Raw genomic sequence first — 23,332 nt, forward strand, 5'->3', positions numbered from 1 at the left:
ATATAAGTGAAAGTTTTCCTAAAATTCTAATTTCATTGAAAATCCTAAGTGATTTAATTAAGAATTTACAAGAAAATTAATATACAAAACCCCACAATTTGTTGTTGAGCCGACTCACGGTTGGTATGCCATCAGACATCCAAGCTGCCTACGTACCCAAGCCTCACTAGGATCAGAGTCGACGTAGTTCGGTGCACCTAAGCTAAGCTACTTATGCCTAATTGAACTAAGACACCGACGTAGACTGATTTGACTGTTTCAACAGTTTTAAGAGGAGTTATTTAATTCAAGTTGAGGATTTTATTATCCTAGGATTTCATCTAAGATTCTATAGGATTCTTATCTAAATGCAAGTTGTTCCTTAGACTAATGCAGGTTAGCCTACATCCTAGTTTACTAGGCTTGTCCTTGTGAAAGATTGGGTGACTAGTGCAACTAGACCTATGGTTCGGTTGCTATCCATAGCAAGCGTCCGTGATGAGGCTGGACTCCTAACTCTAGGACTCCCTAAAACCTAAGACTCCCTAAAACCTAAGACACGACCTGACACCAATGTTCCTAAATTGGGCTCTAATGGTTCTTATATCGAAAACCATAATCCAATGGTTCCGAAAGACTCGAGACAAATCGATTCAAGTTCTTGAAGTTAATGAATTTCAGATTTCAAGGATTTTCAGTTTCTAGACATTTAAGGATTAGCAATGGCTCTAGGGTTCACCAATTTCGGCCTAGAATAACATCCAAGTAAGGGAATCTTGTTTCCTTGTGCAATTTAATACTTAAGTTATAGCATCTTATTGCCTGGCATATCTCAGGATTTCCGTGGACAGTAACCTCGGAGCCAACAACATGCTATAGCTTAAATGTTCAAATTGTCAAAGATCGAGTGCAATAGGGATACGATTATGGATGCACTGGCCATTTTTCCAGGGAAATCTAAAGATCCTAAAATTTCTGTTTCAATGGATTTAGGAATTAATATCTGACAAAAATTCAAGGTTCTTTAGAAAATTTATGATGATTTTTAATTAATTTCGAATTTTCAATAGATTTTATCAATTTTAAACCATATGAGTGATTTTACAAGTGAAATTATTGCAAATGAATTCGAAATGAACTGAAACTTCTACAGAAGCAAGACATGATGGGATGTAGCTTACTGGAAGATTTTTGCAGATTTTTACATTCAACTCATATTTAATTTTGATTTAACAATAACGAGACCAGATTGCAAAAATAACACAGAAACTACTAGAAATATAAATCTAAATTCATTGAAATTTCTACAGTAGTAATATATAAGTAAAAATAGAATGCTATGATATTTTTATGAATTTTAAAAACTATTTACTATCAATTTCGGATTTTTCAATTTTCAGACCAGATTATGAATTAACACTACATCCCATAGGAAACAAGATCCAAATAAATTGAAACTTTTACAGCAGCAAGAAATATAAAATATAAGACTACTATAAAAATTTTGTGAATTTTAATGGTGATATGATCTCAGTAAAAAGTCTCACAAAATCTGATAATTTTCAAAGACAACATAAAATAATATACCAAAAAAAATCCAAAACTTCTCAAAAATTCAAGGTAGAATGTATCAGCATCATATTATTTTCCCACAAAATTGCATTATTTGTGGAATCTGTTTAGTATATATTTTATTTTTCTTCGTCGAAATGATATTTTTGAAGAGTTTTCCATTTTTAAAACACGATTTTCGAGGAAATTACGACTCCGGAAAACATCCTTTAATCTTGTTCTGATATGATGAACACAAGAAAATTTTAAAATTCTAAAAAATAGATCATCCTGAGATGGCTATTTTTTCAAATTTTGTAATTTCTCAGCCATTATTTTAAATAAAATTCCACTCATCACTCAAATTTTTGAAATCCTTTGATTCAATCTTCGATCCAATCTAATGGTTATTTTAGACTATTTAAATAGATCAGTGTATTAAATTTCGGGACGAATCGGAATTGAAACACTCATGTAGATCGTGATTTTGAGCACACACATATAATATTGAATTAAATTCAATTAAATGCTAAAAATCGTGCAAAAATACATTAAAAAAATATCAAATAATCCTGGAAAAATTTGAGAATAGTGCACCTACCTGTGATGGAGATTTTGGGTATCCTTTGAATAGGACAAGATTTGAAGGCGGGGATATGGAGGATTTCTCTAGTAGTTTTCTTTGAGTCTTCTTCCTCTTTTTTTCTCCTTTTTTGAAAGAAGAGAGCATGGGTATTTATAGGTGAGGGATGAGCCAGGTTGCCATCTTTAGGGCCTAGAGGTGTAGGGTGGAGATTGAGTGATGGAAAAAGGAAGGGGGAAGAATGGCCAAGATCGGATTTTTCTAGAATATTCTCCCTCTTCTTTGGCATCTTCCATTTAAGCCATGGCTATGTTAAAAATGGCAGGCACTTATGCGGCCAGGATCAAGTACTAAAGATTTAGGAACAATTCAAGGTCCAAGATGATGCCATTTGTCCTTGGAATCTTTGTAGATTTTGGAAGCAAATTTCAAGGTAAGGGAAATGTCCAATTTGGTTGCCTTTGTAGAGAATGGCAACGATTTGGATGGTTGCGATTAACTGCAATCTCCATGTGATCGAAAGAACGGGCGAGATCGGGTCTCCAAATATCCTGAAATCTTTGCAATGATATGGAATAAGATTGGGTGGTTGAGATCAATTTCGATCGAAAGAATGGACGAGATGATGCCTCCAAATCTCCTAGAATCTTGTAAAAGATTTTTCAAATATTTTGAATGTAAAAATCAAAAAACGCAGTTTTCAGGAGATTTTGAAGTCCGATTTCGATAATTCTTTCGCCATTAAAATCGTTGATTTTTCCTCTTTCATTTAAGCCCAATGTTGCCATAGAAATATTATTTTCAGAATTTTTGACCAATGCGAGCCGTCAGTTTTTAACAGCGAATCGTTTTTCCAACCGTTGATCAAATTGACGATTCGATTGATCCAACCAACTTAATCAATTTTTGATGAATGATCCTAACCTTTGAAATATGAATTTTGACAACAATTAAAGTACTGAAAGCACTGTTGTTGATAATTTGGGTAAATTATTTCGACGGCTCTCGTTCACCCACATTGATCCGTGATTTTTCACTGGGTTTTTGCTCAATTAAGTGACACAATGTTTAATCTGAATTTGAGATTAACCTTGATCGATCCTATTTTGACTAAATGATCACAAATTCTTAGTAAGGAAATACACCCAGGTTAAGATCTGCTCTTGATCTAATGATTTACGGAAATCGGGTCTCGGAATGGAATAAGGTCACGGGCTCTGAAGTGACCCTAGCTTATTTTGTCCCGATTGATGATCCGTAAAGTCAGATCGAGATATTAATGACCTAAAACATATAAATCCATGATAGAGGGGCTCTCACATGGATTTAACACACTAAATTCACCAATCAGGGTATTTTTTAATTTTTCGGATCTAATCATCTCACCAGGTACATCTCTTTATCATTTCGGTTTTCAGAAAATTTGAGAATGCATACTTTACCAATGAAATTCCACGGATCAATATATTAGGTTATTGTTGGTTAAAGTGTAGCAAAATGAGGGTGTCTACAACCCCCCTAGAAGAGGGAACCCTAATCTTGTATTCATCGGGAATGTGAAACTCTCTCCTGACCTTCTCCGCCGCCCCTTCTCCCAAGGTGTTCATGAAACACGTCACCCGACTGGGACGAATAACGGCACCAGACCGGATGTCCCTAATCTCCTCCTCACGAGCGGAAGAAACTCGAGCAGGAGACTCCAGAGGAGCGGCCTCCACCGATGACCCAGAAGCCCCGGAGCTATCTTTCAACTCCGTAGGCTGCTGTACGTCTCGAGAGTCGCCGCCCCCTCCCTCCACAAACAACCGCCTCCTTTTTCTTGGCAGAACCCTCTCTACTACTTCTACCGACTCAGAAGAGGGACTCTGAGGAACAGTCGCAACAGACATCGTAAACTATCAAATGTCGGATGAAATAAAAGACACAGGACTCACCGGAAGAAGGTTAGTGAAGAGCAATACGTAGAAAAACCGCCGCGGAAGAAAACCCGTTTCACCCGAGGAAGACGAAGAAATAAGATAAAGAATGAAAACCCCAAAAAGGCTTTAAAAGGGGCTAGGGTTTCGACACGCATCGATTGATCTCCCTTCCTTTCTAATCCGATGGGACGCGCACACGTGGCGCCGATTGGGAAACTCAAGGGAACCGCCAAAAGTCGAAGCGCCATACTGAAAAGACGTCGCTACCCCTACCGCTAAGTGACTTCCCGAGCAAGCCATCCCTAAATCCTCCTCACGTATGGTGGCAAAAGGCTCGGAACCCTTCACAAGGGCCCGACATACAAATCCACAAGATGGAAAAGGTCATGTACCGTGGCCAAAGGCTCGGAACCCTTCACAAGAGCCCGGCATACCAATCCACAAGATGGAAAAGGTCACGTACGGTGGCAAAAGGCTCGGAACCCTTCACAAGGGCCCGGCATACAAATCCACAAGATGGAAAAGGCCACGTATGATGGCAAAGGACTCGGGACCCTCGACAAGGGTCCGACATATGATTCCACAAGATGGAAAATACTGCATACGGCAACACCACCAAACAAAAAAAACAGGTATTAAGCACAGCGGAAAAGGCTCAGGTCGCGCGGGAAGGTAAACAGGCAAAAGGAAAGCAAACACAAGATACAAGTCATAAAGAAAAAAAAAACCGAAAAAGAGCCATTCATAAACTACTTCCTTCTGGCCCACGGGCCTACAAAAGGGGGGGAGTAAAAACAAAAAGGCACGCAGGCCCGGGCCCCCAAGGCCCCCAACAAAAAGAAATTTAACCCCAAAATCCTGCTTATCCCGCCACCTCCCGCTCAGAGCGACTGGCCGCTGAAAGAATTTTCCGCATAGGAAAGTTCCTTATCACACTACTCCTCCTCCGAAGCGCTCCCCCAACGCCAACTCCCAGCAAATCGGGTCTGCTCATTCAGCCACCGCACCCTATTCCTCAACAAATCATTCTCCGCCCGCAAGGCCGCAATCTCCCGATCCATGTCGATCATCCGGCTACAAACCGCCATTTTCCTACGATGGACATGAGAGAAGAACGACCGGTGGCGATGAACAAAAGCTTCATGGGACTCCCTCTCATAAACGGGAGGAAGGGGAGAGTGCGGGGAAAGCCCCGGAGGCGGGCTCCCCTCGGGAATTGTTTGCTGGGGCCCCAACCCGTCGGGGTTAATCTCGGGAATGCTAGGAGGTCTCCCCTCGGTAGCAACTCTCCCCCCCCCCCCCACTTATAGAGAGACCTTGGAAAGACGACGACATCTCCGACGAGCCCGAAGCAAGGCTGAAAGAAAGCAAAGAAAGGGAAAGAATCGGAAGGGTGATCTGCATACAAAGCAAAGGAACTCGCTCCTTATAAACCCTGGGGGAGACCCTTGGGTAGGAAATCAAAGCGACTCGCCCACGCGTGCCTGTCGCCCATTGGATGGCCAACCGGCACCGCATAATGACACCGCAGTTCCTCGGGAAGGAGCCGCCGGACGAGACGGCACGTCCCCTCGTACCCCAAGGCTCCCATAAATGCTTTCGTCACAATATTCCTTAAGCCAAGTAAACAGGCCTGCTCCCTTGGATCAGTCAAGGGACCAAAGGTAGTATTATGATAAGACATAAAAAACGGCGCCGCTCTCAGCCTTCGCCACGTGTCGCCACACACCCATACAGCCAAACCTTCGTAAAGGGAGCCGATGGGAAACGGCAAGGCCGTATGAATTCGACACGTGTCACTCCCTCACCGCTCAAACCTCACCATCACAAAGCACTTCCGACTCCTCCCCACCGAAGGAGATGGAGGGGCTCGGAGGCAGAAAACCAAGCAGAGGGGCCAGACCCCAGTCCCACCAAAGAGAAACGCGCGCCCAGGCCTAGGACCCGGCGCGAGGCCACGGCGCACGAACACAACAGGCGAAGGAAATTAAAAACACCGGGAAAAGGCTCGGAATCCCTCGCAGGTTCGGACAGAACGGCAGAAGTTCTCACAACCAAGATAATTTATATCAAACAGATGGAAAAAGCAACACGAAGAGACACAGCGCGAATTCATAAAGATTACCCATTCACATCATCCTGGCCCACAGGCCTACAAAAAAGAAAGGGAAACAAGAAACAAAGCGCAGGGCACGCAGGCCCCAAAATCCCCGATAAGAAGAGAGAAAGGCGTGCAGAAAAACAGGAAAAACCAGAGACTAATCAGAGGAAGACTCCTCTCCCGAAGGGTTCCTCTCCTCTTCCCAGGAGCTCTCCAGCAGAGGGTCCACCTCATATTCAAACAGTTGCTCGTTGAGAAAGTGAACCTTTTTCTGTAAGGCCTCGTTCTCCCGCTTCAGGTTCTCGATCTCCTTGCCCATCTTCAAAATACGGCCACGCAATTCTGTTCCCTGGTGATAGGCTCGGATGAAAAAAAGACCACTCCCTGGCGACACAGGATCGAGACGATTTGTCTTCCCTAGGCAAGGAGGAAAGGCGAAGGGGGGGGAACCCGGAGGAAGAACCCGGGTTCCTCCTAGCCTTCTTCCGACGAGCCGCAAGATCCTCCTCCGGATCAGAAGACAAGTCAGGGTCTGTAGACACCCCATTTTGCTCTACCTTAATCGATAAAGAAATTAGGGTTTGTTTTCCGTCGGTTTTCCAATGTCTTTCTTTCCCGCATCCGTTTGTTACATTTCTAAATATTTTTGGTCGTTTCCGTCGTGTTTCGTATTTTCCCGCTAAATGTTGAGAAGGATTATTCAGAAAAATCTAAACCAGAGAGAATTGGGACCCGTTTGGTGGGCCCGCATTGGGTGCTTCGATTAAATTTGGATCGAGAAAGTTGGACCCATTTGGTGGGGCCGCATGATGCATTTTGATTAAATTTGGACTCGTTTGGTGGGCCCGCATTGAACATTTGTTTAAAATCGAATCAACCGAGGGCCCACATTGTGGGGCTCGCGTTGTGGGGCCTCAGTGGGGCCTCTTGTGAGGCCTCTTATGAAGAGCAATGATGGTAGCTTTCCACTAAGACAACATGATGGGCCCTCCACTAAGAGCAATAATGATGGTAGCTCTCCACTAAGACAACATGATGGGCCCTCCACTAAGAGCAATAATGATGGACTCTCCACTAAGAAACATGATGGGCCCTCCACTAAGAGCAATAATGATGGACTCTCCACTAAGAAACATGATGGGCCCTCCACTAAGAGCAATAATGATGGACTCTCCACTAAGAAACATGATGGGCCCTCCACTAAGAACAATAATGATGGATTCTCCACTAAGAGGGACAACATGATGAGCTCTCCACCAACATATCTCTCTCTCTCTCTTTCTCTCCCTATATATATCTCCCTTCCCATCCATAAGAGAAAAAAAAAAAAAATTTATCTTCCATTATCTCTTTCTCTTCCATTATCTCTTCTAATCACTCCCTCCAATCCCTTTCCTCAATATATTCTTCCATCCATCTCCCTAATATTCTTCTTCCATTATCTCTTCACTCCCTCAATCACTCCCTCTAAACACTCCAGAGAAAGCGAAAGACGGCGGAGCGGATCGGCGGCGGCAGGATTTTTTATATTTTTTTGGATTGGGCGGAGATCTTCACCACAGGTAGGTGCATTGTTCTCAAAATATTTCTGTATTTTTCCGAATTTTTCTGATTTTTTCCGCAAATTGTGTTTTAAAAATGGAAAACTCTTCAAAAAACATCTTTTGACGAAGAAAAATTAAATTATATACCAAACAGATTCTAAAATTAATGAAATTTCGTGAGAAAATAATATGTTACTGATTCATTTTACCATGAATTTGTAAAGATTTTTGGAGTTTATTTGGTATATTATTTAATATTTTCTTTAAAACTTATCAGATTTTAGGAGAATTTTTACTAACATCAGATCATCATTAAAATTCATATAATTTTTACAGTAGTCTTATCTTCCATATTACTTGTTACTGTAAAATTTTCGTGTGATTTGGATCTGTTTTAATATGGGATGTAGTGTTAATTTATAATCTGGTCTGGAAATTGTAAAATCCGAAATTGGTAGTAAATAATTTCTAAAATTCATGAAAATCTCACTGCATGCTATTTTGATTCATATAGTATTTCTGTAGAAATTTCATAGAATTTAGAGTTATATTTCTACTAGTTTATGTCTTAATTGTGCAATCTGGACATTTAATGGTTTAATCAAGATTAAATGTGAATTTAATGTAAAAATATGCAAAACTCATCCTGTAAGCTACATACATTTTCATCTTGCTGCTGTAGAAATTTCAAATCATTTCGAATTTATTTGCAACAATTTCACTTGTAAAACCGCTCATATGCTTAAAATTGATAAAATCCATGGAAAATTCGAAATTAATTGAAAATCATATAAAAATTCCTAAAGAACTTTAAAATTCTGTCACATGTTCACTCCTTAATCCATTGAAACAGAAATTTTAGGATCTTTAGATTTTCCTGGAAAAATGGCCCGTGCATCCATAATCGTATCCCAATTGCAACTTGATCTTTGACAATTTGAATATTTAAGTTATAGCATGTTGTTGGCTCCGAGGTTAGTGTCCACGGAAATCCTGAGATTCTGCCAGGCAATAAGATGCTATAACCTAAGTATTAAATTGCACAAGGAAAGAGCGCACGATTCCCTCCTTTGGATGCCATTCAAGGCCGAAATTGGTGAACCCTAGAACCATTGGTAATCCTTAAATGTCTAGAAACTGAAAATCTTCGAAATCTGAAACTCATTAACCTCGAGAACTTAAATCGATTTATCTTGTGTCTTTCGGAACCATTAGATTATGGTTTCCAATCTAAGAACCATTAGAGCCCAATTTAGGAACACTGGTGTCGTGCCGTGTCCTAGGTTTTAGGGAGTCCTAGAGTTAGGAGTCCAGCCTCATCACGGACGCTTGCTATGAATAGCAACCGTACCATAGGTCTAGTTACACTAGTCACCCGATCTTTCCCTAGGACAAGCCTAGTAAACTAGGATGTAGGCAAAACCTGCATTAGTCTAAGGGACAACTTGCATTCAGATAAGAATCATATAGCATCTTAGATGAAATCCTAAGATAATAAAATCCTCAACTTGAATTAAATAATTCCTCTTAAAACTGTTGAAACAGTCAAATCCGTCTAAGTCGGTGTCCTAGTTGAGTTAGGCATATGTAGCTTAGCTTAGGTGCACCGAACTACGTCGACTCTGATCCCAGTGAGGCTTGGGTACGTAGGCAGCTTGGATGTCTGACGGCATACCACCCGCGAGTCGGCACCACAACAAATTGTGGTGTTTTGTATATTAATTTTCTTGTAAATACTTAATCAAATCAGTTAGGGTTTTCCATGAAATTAGAATTCTATGAGAACTTTCACGTAGAATGAATCCAGACAAATTAATAAATCAAGATACACATCTAGGATTCACATTGAAATTAGATTCTAGGATGCATGTCACTTAGTTCGCACATTAACATAGAGTTGAATGAGCCATTTAAAATAAATTTAAAAGAGTTAGCTTTTGGAATCGAAGACCGATTATCGGACAAGAATGGTGCATGTGGTGGATAACTCCCCATACCTTCCATTCTCGTAACCAGGTAGCGAGTCTAGATTTCTGGTTAATTATGGGTCCTAGATCCCACATCTAGGTGGCGACTCTGTCAATCTCTTTCGTGTGGAATTCGGATTGCCTTAGTGATCCCAAGTCCACAGGAAAGACGAATTCAAATCAATATTAAAATGCACACGCCAATCGCGTGGGAACGAGAGACCAAAAGAGAGAGCGCGCGGCGGCTCGCGCCCCACGCACCTCTCGCGGGATCATGTCCCACAGTCTGGCGACTCTGCTGGGGACCACCTAACTTCATTAAAATTTCAAAAGATAATTCATTTGAATTTAATTTAACTGGCTCATAAAAACTCTATACTTGTTAGATTAGTTTGTCTCGTTTTATTTTCTCATCACATTTTACTCGAACTTAATTTAACAAAACCTGAAGGCATCATAGATTGCGCGAACTTATTGCACACACTTACATCACTTGCATCTAAACCCTTGCATTTCACATGCACACACGTCCTATTTTAGGAACCCGGAGTGTTATCTAGCATGGTTGACTGGGATTTCATCACCTGGTGCCTCTGTGCTAGAGAAGCATTCCACCCTTAGCCTAGTACCTTTATGGTGCGTAAACGGATCTCTTGTTCACGTACTGATACGCCGGACACTGGTACAGTATATCGAACATGGATTCGCGCTAAGGGGACTCTTGGCCTTACCCCTAGATTAACCCACACATGCATGCAGTATACGAACACATGTGCACCACATGTGTGAGCCTAGTTTAGGATATCTTACCCATTTGTGTCTAGATTAGGCCGTAGTCCATCTTCCAATGGCTACGATCGGTCCTAGGTACACAAACAAAGTCATGAGTCGAGATCCTCTCTCCACTCCGCTAGATTAGGATTAGGGTTGATGCCTTCAGGTAACACTGTTAAAATGTGCGAAGACTAAAAACTTTTCCTTTGGGGTTAGGATATAAATCCCATCATTTCCAAAGATCTCATAGGATTAGTTATTCTTGATCTACCCGTTGAAAGTAATCCTATGCAATCTCACATTTTGATCATGTGTCTATCATTCGTCTCTTGTGGGATTCGATTGTGTCTTCATTGGCGGAAATTGTGTCTCAATCATTTGATCGTGCAATCTTGATGATCCAATCTTGCCTGTACCCTTGATCTCTTCCTCCTCTAGGGGCTACCTTTTTCAAGAATATTTCTGCTAAATCCTTCAGAGTTTACTCTCATAATCCTTGAACTAAGGGCATTCCCCTCATCATTTGGATTCATTCTATTGTCCTAATTACTTGCTTAAATGTGTAATATTTTTCAGTCATTGAGAAGAAACACTCCATGAATGCCAAGCTCATATACCTCGTGTTCATTATTTCCATGACAGGGCACTAAACACCATAGCTAACCCTACTATTCCTTGGGTTCGGATCTCTTCTCGATTGCAGAGGAAATCTGTCTCCCCGCCACCTTCTCTGAGGACCCCAGCATCTCCTTCTTTCCCATCCTCATCCTCCCCAATGGCAGAAAACCAGAACAGTAGTCTTCCACCCGCTGCTATTACCGATACTCTCACCTTGATTCTCCGGCAGCTTCAAGAACTCAAAGAAGAGAACCAAGTTATTAAGGCCCAGCTTTCTGAAAAGTTGGGGCCATCGTTGTCCAAAGATAAAGGGTCCATGCACCATACAGTTACTTCAGCCGCACCTGCCCAGCCAGTGTTCATTCCTATCCCTGACAAAACTGAAGAAGATTTTGAAAAAGAGCAGTACAGCGAAGATCGCAGCAGGCCTTCTCAGTCCATGGTTGATAAAGTAGTTATGGAGAAATTAGAAAGTCTTACCAGGAAGGTTCAGGACATTCAGTTTCAGGACCAGGGTGGTTTCAATCCAAGTGACCTCACACTGTTCCCAGAAATCCGTCTCCCAGCCAATTTTCAAATGCCGGACTTTGATAAATATGATGGTGTGGGTTGTCCAATCACACATTTGCAAATGTTCACCATCATGTGTCAACCTCAAGGCTTATCTTCTGAGCAAATGGCTCAATTGTTCCCGGTTTCCCTAACCAAGGTTGCCAGGAGGTGGTTCATGGTCTTGGACAAGACTCGTTACAGGACATGGAAGGATATCGGCGAGCAGTTCATCAGGCAATTCAAATATGATGACGGGACAGAAATCACCAGAAAGGATTTGGAAAGGACAAAGCAAGACTTGAGGGAATCCTTTCTGACCTTTGTGAAAAGATGGAGGAGAATAGCAGCTCAGATGATGGAGCGCCCTTCTGAGGAAGAGCAGGTCCAAATAATCATGAAAAATATTTCCCCCCAGCTCCAGTATCACATGTCGTTGCAGTATTATCCGGACTTCAAACACTTTATCGTGGCAGGCACCCAAATAGAGGAGGCTATGGCTCAAGGTGTGTTCAACCGAAGTAACCCGAATACCAAAGAATTCAGGAAGCCTCCATCAGCTGAAATTAATAACCTTTCCCGCTCCAAGCCTCAGCCTTCAAAACCTCAGAACCCCATGGTGATGGATTATACCCAACCTGCTGTCGCACCTCGGCCACAGGCCCAGACAGAATTTACCCCTCTCCCTCTTCCACCATCTGTGATACTCAAGGAGTGTCTAGCCTCAGGTCGCATAATCCTGCCCGACATTAGAGCTCTTCCTAATCCTTTACCAACAAATTGGCGAACAGATCAACACTGCGAATACCATAGAAATTCTGGCCATCTCACTGATAATTGCATTGCCCTAAAATTCAGAATCCAGAGGTTGCTCGACAATAAAAGCCTTGTGTTTGAGCCAAGTCCCGTTGCTACCAATAACCCATTATCAAATCATGCAGTACTGCCGCCAGCCGTTCGCAATGCTTAAATAACTGAAGGTTCAAAGGGGCACAGGTCCGGTTGCAATGAAAAGAATCAGAAGTTGAAAGTACCATTTATGAGCCAGCTTTCGCCGAGCCTCCGAAGCTAGACAGTTGCAGCAGTTAAAGTTTTAGTCGTTTATTATTTTATTTTGAGTCAGCCATCATGGTCAGTACAATTGTTGAGTCCGGTTCTACAGTTCAAGGTTAATGCCTAGTCCAGGCAAGTTATCTTTTGCTTTTCTTTTAGAGTTGTGAATCATGAACATGTTCAGGATAGGTTGTGAGATGTAGTATCTTTTTCTTTAAATAAAATTTCAGTTCCAAGAGTTCACTTGTGTCTATTTCTTAAGTGTGCTTCTGATCTTAAAATAAGACTCCCTCATCAAATGAGGACAAAATTGACGAAACTCCACTTGAGTCACAACGATTACTTGAACAAGAGGAGGAGCGCCAATCTCAGCTTCTAAAAGATGAAATTGAAGTGGTAAACACTGGCACTGAAACTTTGATTCAGTGGATGCTGATTGAAAATACATTACCCTCTGAAGAGTGTGAAGAATTGATAAAATTATTTCAAGAATAAGAAGATTGTCTAGAAAAGCTACAACCGATACCAGGGGCAAGACATGGATGGAAAGCTCAAAGAAAATGAAGAAAGTGAGAAGATATATGATGTACAAGGGGCATAGAGTGGAAACAACTTTCATATTTCCAATCAATGACCTTGGTTCTCAAATTCATAACATAAAGCCAACAAATTCAAGATAAGAAGTTCAAGAGCAAGCATTGAAAAGTGATCATCAGATATCAAGAGTACGAATCCATAGATGGAGGATGTCAAAGAACAAGTTTCGCTCTATGAAAGTCTAAAGCACGCATTAGAATCTTGAAAGAAGAAGATCCATTATCTTACCTGGAAATGCCGTCAAGCTCCGTGAAAAAAAAATAAATAAATAAATAATCAGTACCAGAGGGACTCTAGTAAACTAGATCGACTCCCAATCTGAACATCGGAAGGCCTCCTTTGGCCGAATAAATCCCAAAATCAGAACCCAACGTCAAAAGAATACTGGTTTGCAAACCCTTCGAGCCTAAATGAAATTTTCTTGAAAACCCATCAAACTAGGGGCATTCGCCCCGAACTACGCGAGACCTGATCCCTACACTGGGGTACGTAGGCAGCTCGGTTAAACTGAGTTCGGTCAATTCAAAAAAGAAAAGCAATTCAATCAATCCAAAAAAAAAAAGAAATTCAATCCTTTCAGAAAAAAAAAGGGGACAAGTTCCTAAAGAAGAGAAGTCAATTATTCCAGAAAGAAGAAAAAAAAAAGAAAAATCAATAAACTTTCGAACAATTTATCTTCAAACTAGGGGCATTCGCCCTGAACTATACACGACCTGATTCCTACCTTGGGATATGTAGGCAACCTATTCACAGGTTCGGTCGAAATCTTTGTTGAACCTTAAGCCATTCTTTGAAAAGCCCTATCCTACCTATAAAGTCCTTCCGGTGTTCAGAACTAATGATCTAGGTCCCGAAACAAAAAAAAAATGATGATGAATAAAAAAAAATGGAGTTTGAAGATCTGCTAGACTGAAAACCTGAAAGGGCGGTTTAGGCAAAATTTAAGATCATTCCCCTGTTAAGTTGAAAACCCGAAAGGGCGGCTTAGGCAAAAGCTAAGGGGATAGCCTGCTGAATCGAAAACCTAGAAAGACGGTTCAGGCAAAAGTTAAGGCTACCACGGTCCGCCAAGTTAAAAACCCTGAAGAGGTGACTTGGTCACGGTAAGAGAATCATTATAAGAAGGCTACAGCCAGTATCAAGACTGAAGATCAACTGAAGTTCAAGCAAATTTATAAGAAGGTTACAGCCGGTATCAGGACTGAAGATCAATTGAAGTTCAAACAAATTCAAGTGACATCCTCAAAACTGGGGGCATTGGAGCTAAGCAATCCTAGGAGTTGTAATTAAATCATTGAGGCATTACTGTTTTAAGGAAAAAGTCCAGTGTTTACCAATTGAAAAAAATATTCCTTGAAAGGATAGACTTACCAAATAAAACGTTAACTAAGTCAGAAGCATTACTGTGTCTGTCAGTGTAGTTAATCAATCGTTGTTATTCTATGTTCACTCCTTTAGAGCTCCTCAATCCTTTGAGTAGTGCCTTTTATCTAAGTTTTCTATTTAAAAAGAGTCAATCGTCATCCATATGTCCAAATGATGCAACTGTCTCGGTGAAGGAGGCCCGGCCTCGTCAGCTCCCTGCGATTGTACCTGAAAAAGTTCGAGAATCCAGTCAAACAGCTTCATTTCAAAGATGATCAACTCAGAAGAGTTCAGAAGTAGAAACATCAGAAAGCCCAGCTTCCGTAAAAAGATCATGCCTCAAAAAGGCATCTTAAGCTTGGAAGAGCCTCAGATGCAATGATGGTCGAGCCAATTTCTCAGAAAGATGAACCGTTAAAATTCAGAATTTCCTTCCAGTTAGTTAAATACTATCCTGGTCAAGAAATGTTTATCTAAACACCTATCAAGAGGCAAGTCCCACTTTTCCATGCTTATATCCAAGAGAGCCGTTGTTCTAGATTACCAATTTTAAGTGTCTTGTTCAAGGTTTCAGTTATCCAAATCCCCAAAGACAAGACCAGCAGTCTCTTTGAGAAAAATCTTGTTGAAGTTTAATAAAAGTGTTTCTAATCCATTCTTGTTAGTAATGGTTCTTCGGTTTGCCGTTTCATCATTCGTCACGGTTTGCCGTTTCATCATTCGTCAAAGTCCTAGTTTCCGATATCTTTGTCAAGCACGATCTGTAACATCCCCGATTTCATTAAGTTCAAAAAATCAAAAATTCATCAAATCCAATCCTATGTCAAATTCAAGTTCATGAAAAATCTCTAAATTCTTCATTGTTGAATTCATCAATCAAAGCTATCTTGTTTCCTTGAGCCCGTTTGTGAACGGTGCCTCATTTTCTGAGTCCATTTGTGAATGGTCTCGTGTTCTCCTTGAGCCCGTTTGTGAACGGCGCCTCATTTCTGAAGTTCATTTGTAAATGGTCTCATGTTCCCCTTCATCCCGTTTGTGAACGGTGTCTCATTTTCTGAAGTTCATTTGTAAATTGTCTCATATCCTCTTCAAGCCCGTTTGTGAACGGTGCCTCATTTTCTGAGTCCATTTGTTTATGGTCTCATGTCCTCCTTGAGCCCGTTTGTGGACGGTGCCTTATTTCTGAAAAATCAAAAATTCATCAAATCCAATCCTATGTCAAATTCAAGTTCATGAAAAATCTCTAAATTCTTCGTTATTGAATTCATCAATCAAAGCTATCTTGTTTCTTTGAGCCTGTTTGTGAACGGTGCCTCTTTTCTCGAGTCCATTTGTAAATGGTCTCGTCTTCTCCTTGAACCCGTTTGTGAACGGTGTCTCATTTTTCTGAGTCCATTTACGGTCTCATGTCCTCCTTCAGCCCGTTTGTGGACGGTGCCTTATTTCTGAAAAATCAAAAATTCATCAAATCCAATCCTATGTCAAATTCAAGTTCATGAAAAAACTCTAAATTCTTCGTTGTTGAGTTCATCAATCAAAGCTATCTTGTTTCTTTGAGCCCGTTTGTGAACGGTGCCTCATTTCTCGAGTCCATTTGTAAATGATCCCGTCTTCTCCTTAAGCCCGTTTGTGAACGGTACTTCATTTTCTGAGTCTTTTTGTGAATGGTCTCATGTCCTCCTTGAGCCCGTTTGTGGACGCTGCCTTATTTCTGAAAAATCAAAAATTCATCAAATCCAATCCTACGTCAAATTCAAGTTTATGAAAAATCTCTAAATTCTTCGTGGTTGAAGCTATCTTGTTTCTTTGAGCCCATTTGTGAACGGTGCCTCATTTCTCGAGTCCATTTATGAATGGTCTCATGTTCTCCTAGAGCCCGTTTGTGAACGGTGCCTCGTTTCTCGAATCCATTTGTGAATGGTCTCGTCTTCTCCTTAAGCCCGTTTGTGAACGGTACCTCATTTTCTGAGTCTATTTGTGAATGGTCTCATGTTTTCCTTGAGCCCGTTTGTGAACGGTGCCTCGTTTCTCGAATCCATTTGTGAATGGTCTCGTCTTCTCCTTGAGCCCGTTGGTGAACGGTACCTCATTTTCTGAGCCCATTTGTGAATGGTCTTTTTATTCTCCTTGAGCCCGTTTGTGAACGGTAACTCATTTTCTGAGTCTATTTGTGAATGGTCTCATGTTTTCCTTGAGCCCGTTTGTGAACGGTGCCTCGTTTCTCGAATCCATTTGTGAATGGTCTCGTCTTCTCCTTGAGCCCGTTGGTGAACGGTACCTCATTTTCTGAGCCCATTTGTGAATGGTCTTTTATTCTCCTTGAGCCCGTTTGTGAATGGTACCTCATTTTCTGAGTCCATTTGTGAATGGTCTCATGTTCTCCTTGAGCCCGTTTGTGAACGGTGCCTCGTTTCTCGAGTCCATTTGTGAATGGTCATGTGTTCTCTTTAAGCCCGTTTGTAAACGGTACCTCATTTTCGAGTCCATTTGTGAATGGTCTCGTCTTCTCCTTGAGCCCGTTTGTGAACGGTACCTCATTTTCTGAATCCATTTGTGAATGGTCTCTTATCCTCCTTGAGCCCGCTTGTGAAAGATGTCTCATTTTCTTTTCTTTTTTTAAAAAAAAAAAAAAAAACCGCTTGAGAACGATCTTTGTTCTTTCTGTTCGGAATCCATTCGAAAGTGGTATCTCATTCTCTCGTTGCCCGTTTGTGAACGGCACCGCATCAGGATTTCTTATTATGTTCTAATTCTAGGATTTCATTTAGGGCCTTGCATTAGGTAGTAAATGTTTGCGTCTAAGTTCCGTTTGTGTAGAGTCTTTTGTCGATTAAAGCTACGCAAAATGGCTCTGTCATTTTGACTTTGGTATTCGATGACTACGTCATCTCTACCAAAGAGGGGCATCTGTAGACACCCCATTTTGCTCTACCTTAATCGATAAAGAAATTAGGGTTTGTTTTCCGTCGGTTTTCCAATGTCTTTCTTTCCCGCATCCGTTTGTTACATTTCTAAATATTTTTGGTCGTTTCCGTCGTGTTTCGTATTTTCCCGCTAAATGTTGAGAAGGATTATTCAGAAAAATCTAAACCAGAGAGAATTGGGACCCGTTTGGTGGGCCCGCATTGGGTGCTTCGATTAAATTTGGATCGAGAAAGTTGGACCCATTTGGTGGGGCCGCATGATGCATTTTGATTAAATTTGGACTCGTTTGGTGGGCCCGCATTGAACATTTGTTTAAAATCGAATCAACCGAGGGCCCACATTGTGGGGCTCGCGTTGTGGGGCCTCAGTGGGGCCTCTTGTGAGGCCTCTTATGAAGAGCAATGATGGTAGCTTTCCACTAAGACAACATGATGGGCCCTCCACTAAGAGCAATAATGATGGTAGCTCTCCACTAAGACAACATGATGGGCCCTCCACTAAGAGCAATAATGATGGACTCTCCACTAAGAAACATGATGGGCCCTCCACTAAGAGCAATAATGATGGACTCTCCACTAAGAAACATGATGGGCCCTCCACTAAGAGCAATAATGATGGACTCTCCACTAAGAAACATGATGGGCCCTCCACTAAGAACAATAATGATGGATTCTCCACTAAGAGGGACAACATGATGAGCTCTCCACCAACATATCTCTCTCTCTCTCTTTCTCTCCCTATATATATCTCCCTTCCCATCCATAAGAGAAAAAAAAAAAAAATTTATCTTCCATTATCTCTTTCTCTTCCATTATCTCTTCTAATCACTCCCTCCAATCCCTTTCCTCAATATATTCTTCCATCCATCTCCCTAATATTCTTCTTCCATTATCTCTTCACTCCCTCAATCACTCCCTCTAAACACTCCAGAGAAAGCGAAAGACGGCGGAGCGGATCGGCGGCGGCAGGATTTTTTATATTTTTTTGGATTGGGCGGAGATCTTCACCACAGGTAGGTGCATTGTTCTCAAAATATTTCTGTATTTTTCCGAATTTTTCTGATTTTTTCCGCAAATTGTGTTTTAAAAATGGAAAACTCTTCAAAAAACATCTTTTGACGAAGAAAAATTAAATTATATACCAAACAGATTCTAAAATTAATGAAATTTCGTGAGAAAATAATATGTTACTGATTCATTTTACCATGAATTTGTAAAGATTTTTGGAGTTTATTTGGTATATTATTTAATATTTTCTTTAAAACTTATCAGATTTTAGGAGAATTTTTACTAACATCAGATCATCATTAAAATTCATATAATTTTTACAGTAGTCTTATCTTCCATATTACTTGTTACTGTAAAATTTTCGTGTGATTTGGATCTGTTTTAATATGGGATGTAGTGTTAATTTATAATCTGGTCTGGAAATTGTAAAATCCGAAATTGGTAGTAAATAATTTCTAAAATTCATGAAAATCTCACTGCATGCTATTTTGATTCATATAGTATTTCTGTAGAAATTTCATAGAATTTAGAGTTATATTTCTACTAGTTTATGTCTTAATTGTGCAATCTGGACATTTAATGGTTTAATCAAGATTAAATGTGAATTTAATGTAAAAATATGCAAAACTCATCCTGTAAGCTACATACATTTTCATCTTGCTGCTGTAGAAATTTCAAATCATTTCGAATTTATTTGCAACAATTTCACTTGTAAAACCGCTCATATGCTTAAAATTGATAAAATCCATGGAAAATTCGAAATTAATTGAAAATCATATAAAAATTCCTAAAGAACTTTAAAATTCTGTCACATGTTCACTCCTTAATCCATTGAAACAGAAATTTTAGGATCTTTAGATTTTCCTGGAAAAATGGCCCGTGCATCCATAATCGTATCCCAATTGCAACTTGATCTTTGACAATTTGAATATTTAAGTTATAGCATGTTGTTGGCTCCGAGGTTAGTGTCCACGGAAATCCTGAGATTCTGCCAGGCAATAAGATGCTATAACCTAAGTATTAAATTGCACAAGGAAAGAGCGCACGATTCCCTCCTTTGGATGCCATTCAAGGCCGAAATTGGTGAACCCTAGAACCATTGGTAATCCTTAAATGTCTAGAAACTGAAAATCTTCGAAATCTGAAACTCATTAACCTCGAGAACTTAAATCGATTTATCTTGTGTCTTTCGGAACCATTAGATTATGGTTTCCAATCTAAGAACCATTAGAGCCCAATTTAGGAACACTGGTGTCGTGCCGTGTCCTAGGTTTTAGGGAGTCCTAGAGTTAGGAGTCCAGCCTCATCACGGACGCTTGCTATGAATAGCAACCGTACCATAGGTCTAGTTACACTAGTCACCCGATCTTTCCCTAGGACAAGCCTAGTAAACTAGGATGTAGGCAAAACCTGCATTAGTCTAAGGGACAACTTGCATTCAGATAAGAATCATATAGCATCTTAGATGAAATCCTAAGATAATAAAATCCTCAACTTGAATTAAATAATTCCTCTTAAAACTGTTGAAACAGTCAAATCCGTCTAAGTCGGTGTCCTAGTTGAGTTAGGCATATGTAGCTTAGCTTAGGTGCACCGAACTACGTCGACTCTGATCCCAGTGAGGCTTGGGTACGTAGGCAGCTTGGATGTCTGACGGCATACCACCCGCGAGTCGGCACCACAACAAATTGTGGTGTTTTGTATATTAATTTTCTTGTAAATACTTAATCAAATCAGTTAGGGTTTTCCATGAAATTAGAATTCTATGAGAACTTTCACGTAGAATGAATCCAGACAAATTAATAAATCAAGATACACATCTAGGATTCACATTGAAATTAGATTCTAGGATGCATGTCACTTAGTTCGCACATTAACATAGAGTTGAATGAGCCATTTAAAATAAATTTAAAAGAGTTAGCTTTTGGAATCGAAGACCGATTATCGGACAAGAATGGTGCATGTGGTGGATAACTCCCCATACCTTCCATTCTCGTAACCAGGTAGCGAGTCTAGATTTCTGGTTAATTATGGGTCCTAGATCCCACATCTAGGTGGCGACTCTGTCAATCTCTTTCGTGTGGAATTCGGATTGCCTTAGTGATCCCAAGTCCACAGGAAAGACGAATTCAAATCAATATTAAAATGCACACGCCAATCGCGTGGGAACGAGAGACCAAAAGAGAGAGCGCGCGGCGGCTCGCGCCCCACGCACCTCTCGCGGGATCATGTCCCACAGGGTCACTCGACGATTCTTGGAAGAGGCGGGCCTTGCCCCTAACTCGCGAAGGAAAACCGGACATATTGTTGAAGAAGGCACGGAAGAACACCTACGACAAAGCCCCAGGGTAATCCCCCTTTTAAACTCAAGGAGGGAATCCTGGTGCCTCGAAACAAAGGCAACCCACCTAACGACGCTACCGTTTCCCGGGGACGGCCGCCGGATAAAACAGCACGCCTCCTCGTACCCCGAAGTCCTCGTAAATGCCCTCATCATGACGTCGCTCGAACAAAACGTTACTCCCTTGGCCCATTCAATGGACCAAAGGAGTAAGGGGGAGTTATGATGGGACACAAATACGGCGTCGTTCTCAGATATCGCCACATGTCGCCCATGCACAAGGAGAACCTAGCCATAATGAAGAAAGACGTTGGAAAATGATAAAGACCATGCAAACATGACACGTGTCACCGTCCAGGCCTCATTATCACAAACTATGGAAGGAAATGGCCGGCAAAGCCACGCGCGCTGGCAAGGCAGGGGATGGCCCAATCCTGCCAAGGAAGGCTTTCTCTCCATAATAATGAGAGGGGCCGCGCTCCTCTCTTTAAAAAGGAGGGAAAGAAAGAAGAGAAAGGATCCACATTTTTTTAGAAAGGACTTCCTCCATTCTTAGCTCCACAAAAACAACCGGAAAAAGAGGCGAGGCAACGACAGAGGAGATTAGGAACTTGATCCTACTCTCCCTGCTAGTCCCCTCCGACCCACTCATTCACACACCCAGAAAGAGCCCGTGCATTGGCCTTGGTAACCCTGATCAAAACCCCTTCCCCTTCTCGCTGTTCTTTATATTGATTGGTCGAAGGATCTGACTTGGGTGTCGAAGTGGTCGTCCGGGACCCACCCCGGACCCCCTGACCCCCTTTGTTTCTGATTGCAGACCCCACGGAGGCCCTCTACCGACTGCGCGATCGCAGACCCGGATTCAGACGCCATCAGTAGGGAAGTAAGAAGAATGTCTATCTGCATTTCTGCATCCATGATGGCCCCCAAGATGTCAAGTTCATTAAGGAAACCCATCATCTTTAACATATGGTCCCTGACCGGGTTTCCATCTACCATCTTCGTGCATACAAGGCCCTTTATCACAATCAGTCTAGCTGTGCGATTCTGCACTCCAAATAATTCTTTTACATTAAGCATTATTTCCGCGGTTGTAGCCATTCTAACATGTTGGTGTTGCAGCACATTGGACATGGAGCCAAGGATATAACACTTAGCCATTTCATTATCATCAGTCCATTTCTGCTTCCTGTCCCTTTCAGCCTGTGGGGCATCGATAGTAGGCTCTTCAGGTTCAGCAGTGGTAAGAACCCAGTAAACTTTCACAGCTGTTAAAACTAGCATCAAATTCCTTTTCCAGTCAATGTAATTAGGGATGATTAACTTATTGTCTTCTAGGATTCTAGCTAGTGGGTTGAAGGAAGCCATTGATATACATTCAATGAAAAAGAAGAGGCACACATTAGCAAGGCTGCCAAATTTAAGTTCATAAATTTCATGACATATTTCCATCGGATCTGAGTTTTTCAATCTACGATGGTACCACCCATTGTACGTCTCATTCACGGGCCCCTCAACCATGTGAATAAAAAGAAATTTATAATTTCTCCAATGGGTATCAGAAACCCATTCATAACTTTCAACAAGCGGATTCTTCTAACCCATTATGTCTCAATAATATTCGATTTTCATTTTTGGCCTCCAAGCATCGCGGTGTGTTTATCCTTTGGGCTTCAATACCCTTTACTTGGTTAAGTTAGACCCATTGCATCAAAAAATAATGTAAATTTACAAAAGCTTCTGCTTTGGCATGTGACATTTGCATTGTTGCATGTTTCCCTTATCTCCATGGGAATCTAATGGTTACTCTAGGCAAGGGAATGGGATCGGCTTCTGCTTTGGCATGTGACCATTCTATTCTCTTGACTATCCAACCACTAGATGGCTATGGCAGGCCATGGAGTTTAATTCTTTCAATTTGAACTCCATTTATCAACTTAATATTATAATGAGGGTATTTTTATAGTGGGAGTGTGAATATAACATTAATTGCATGTTTTAAGCAAACAACCATCCAATAGAATAAAACATACATAACATAAGTATAAAGCAATCATAAGGCATCCATCACATGAACACATCCATACAAACCATAGGCTCAATTTGGTATTTGGGTTGTAGGGAACTCCCACTAACCTTAATATAATAAAGGTATCCCCACGAATCCACATTACCAAACCGAAGGTGAATTTTAGGCAAGTGCTTTCGCACTAGGAAAATTCGCCAACCGCAAGGCGAATCATCCAAAGGGTTAAATCTTAGGTATATGCCTCATCAAATAATTCTAAATATATCAGAAACATCAGTGTGCATGCTGGTCCTTAGTCGAGTAGAAAACCGCCATCATCTGCCGGACTATCTGAAGCATCTCCATGCCATGTTGATTCGGACCGTTCGTTGGCCTCCAAGTCAATGATTCAATCATCAATTGAGCTCATTTGAACATGGAATAAACT

At 41.1% G+C, this 23,332-nt stretch overlaps 1 protein-coding gene across 1 annotated transcript; it reads right to left on the reverse strand.

Annotated features, from left to right (window-relative positions):
* Positions 1–6,153: 6,153 nt before the first annotated feature.
* Positions 6,154–22,244, reverse strand: LOC143855891 (uncharacterized). The gene is made up of 2 exons (XM_077365946.1): positions 21,733–22,244; positions 6,154–6,184 (listed from the first exon to the last, which is right to left on the reverse strand). Exons 1-2 carry the CDS (start codon positions 22,242–22,244, stop codon positions 6,154–6,156), a joined length of 543 nt encoding a protein of 180 aa, XP_077222061.1.
* Positions 22,245–23,332: the final 1,088 nt, after the last annotated feature.

This window comes from Tasmannia lanceolata, unplaced genomic scaffold (assembly GCF_043159265.1).
Source record: "Tasmannia lanceolata isolate RefF3 unplaced genomic scaffold, GAP_Taslan_0.1 ptg000023l, whole genome shotgun sequence".
Lineage (NCBI taxonomy): Eukaryota > Viridiplantae > Streptophyta > Magnoliopsida > Canellales > Winteraceae > Tasmannia > Tasmannia lanceolata.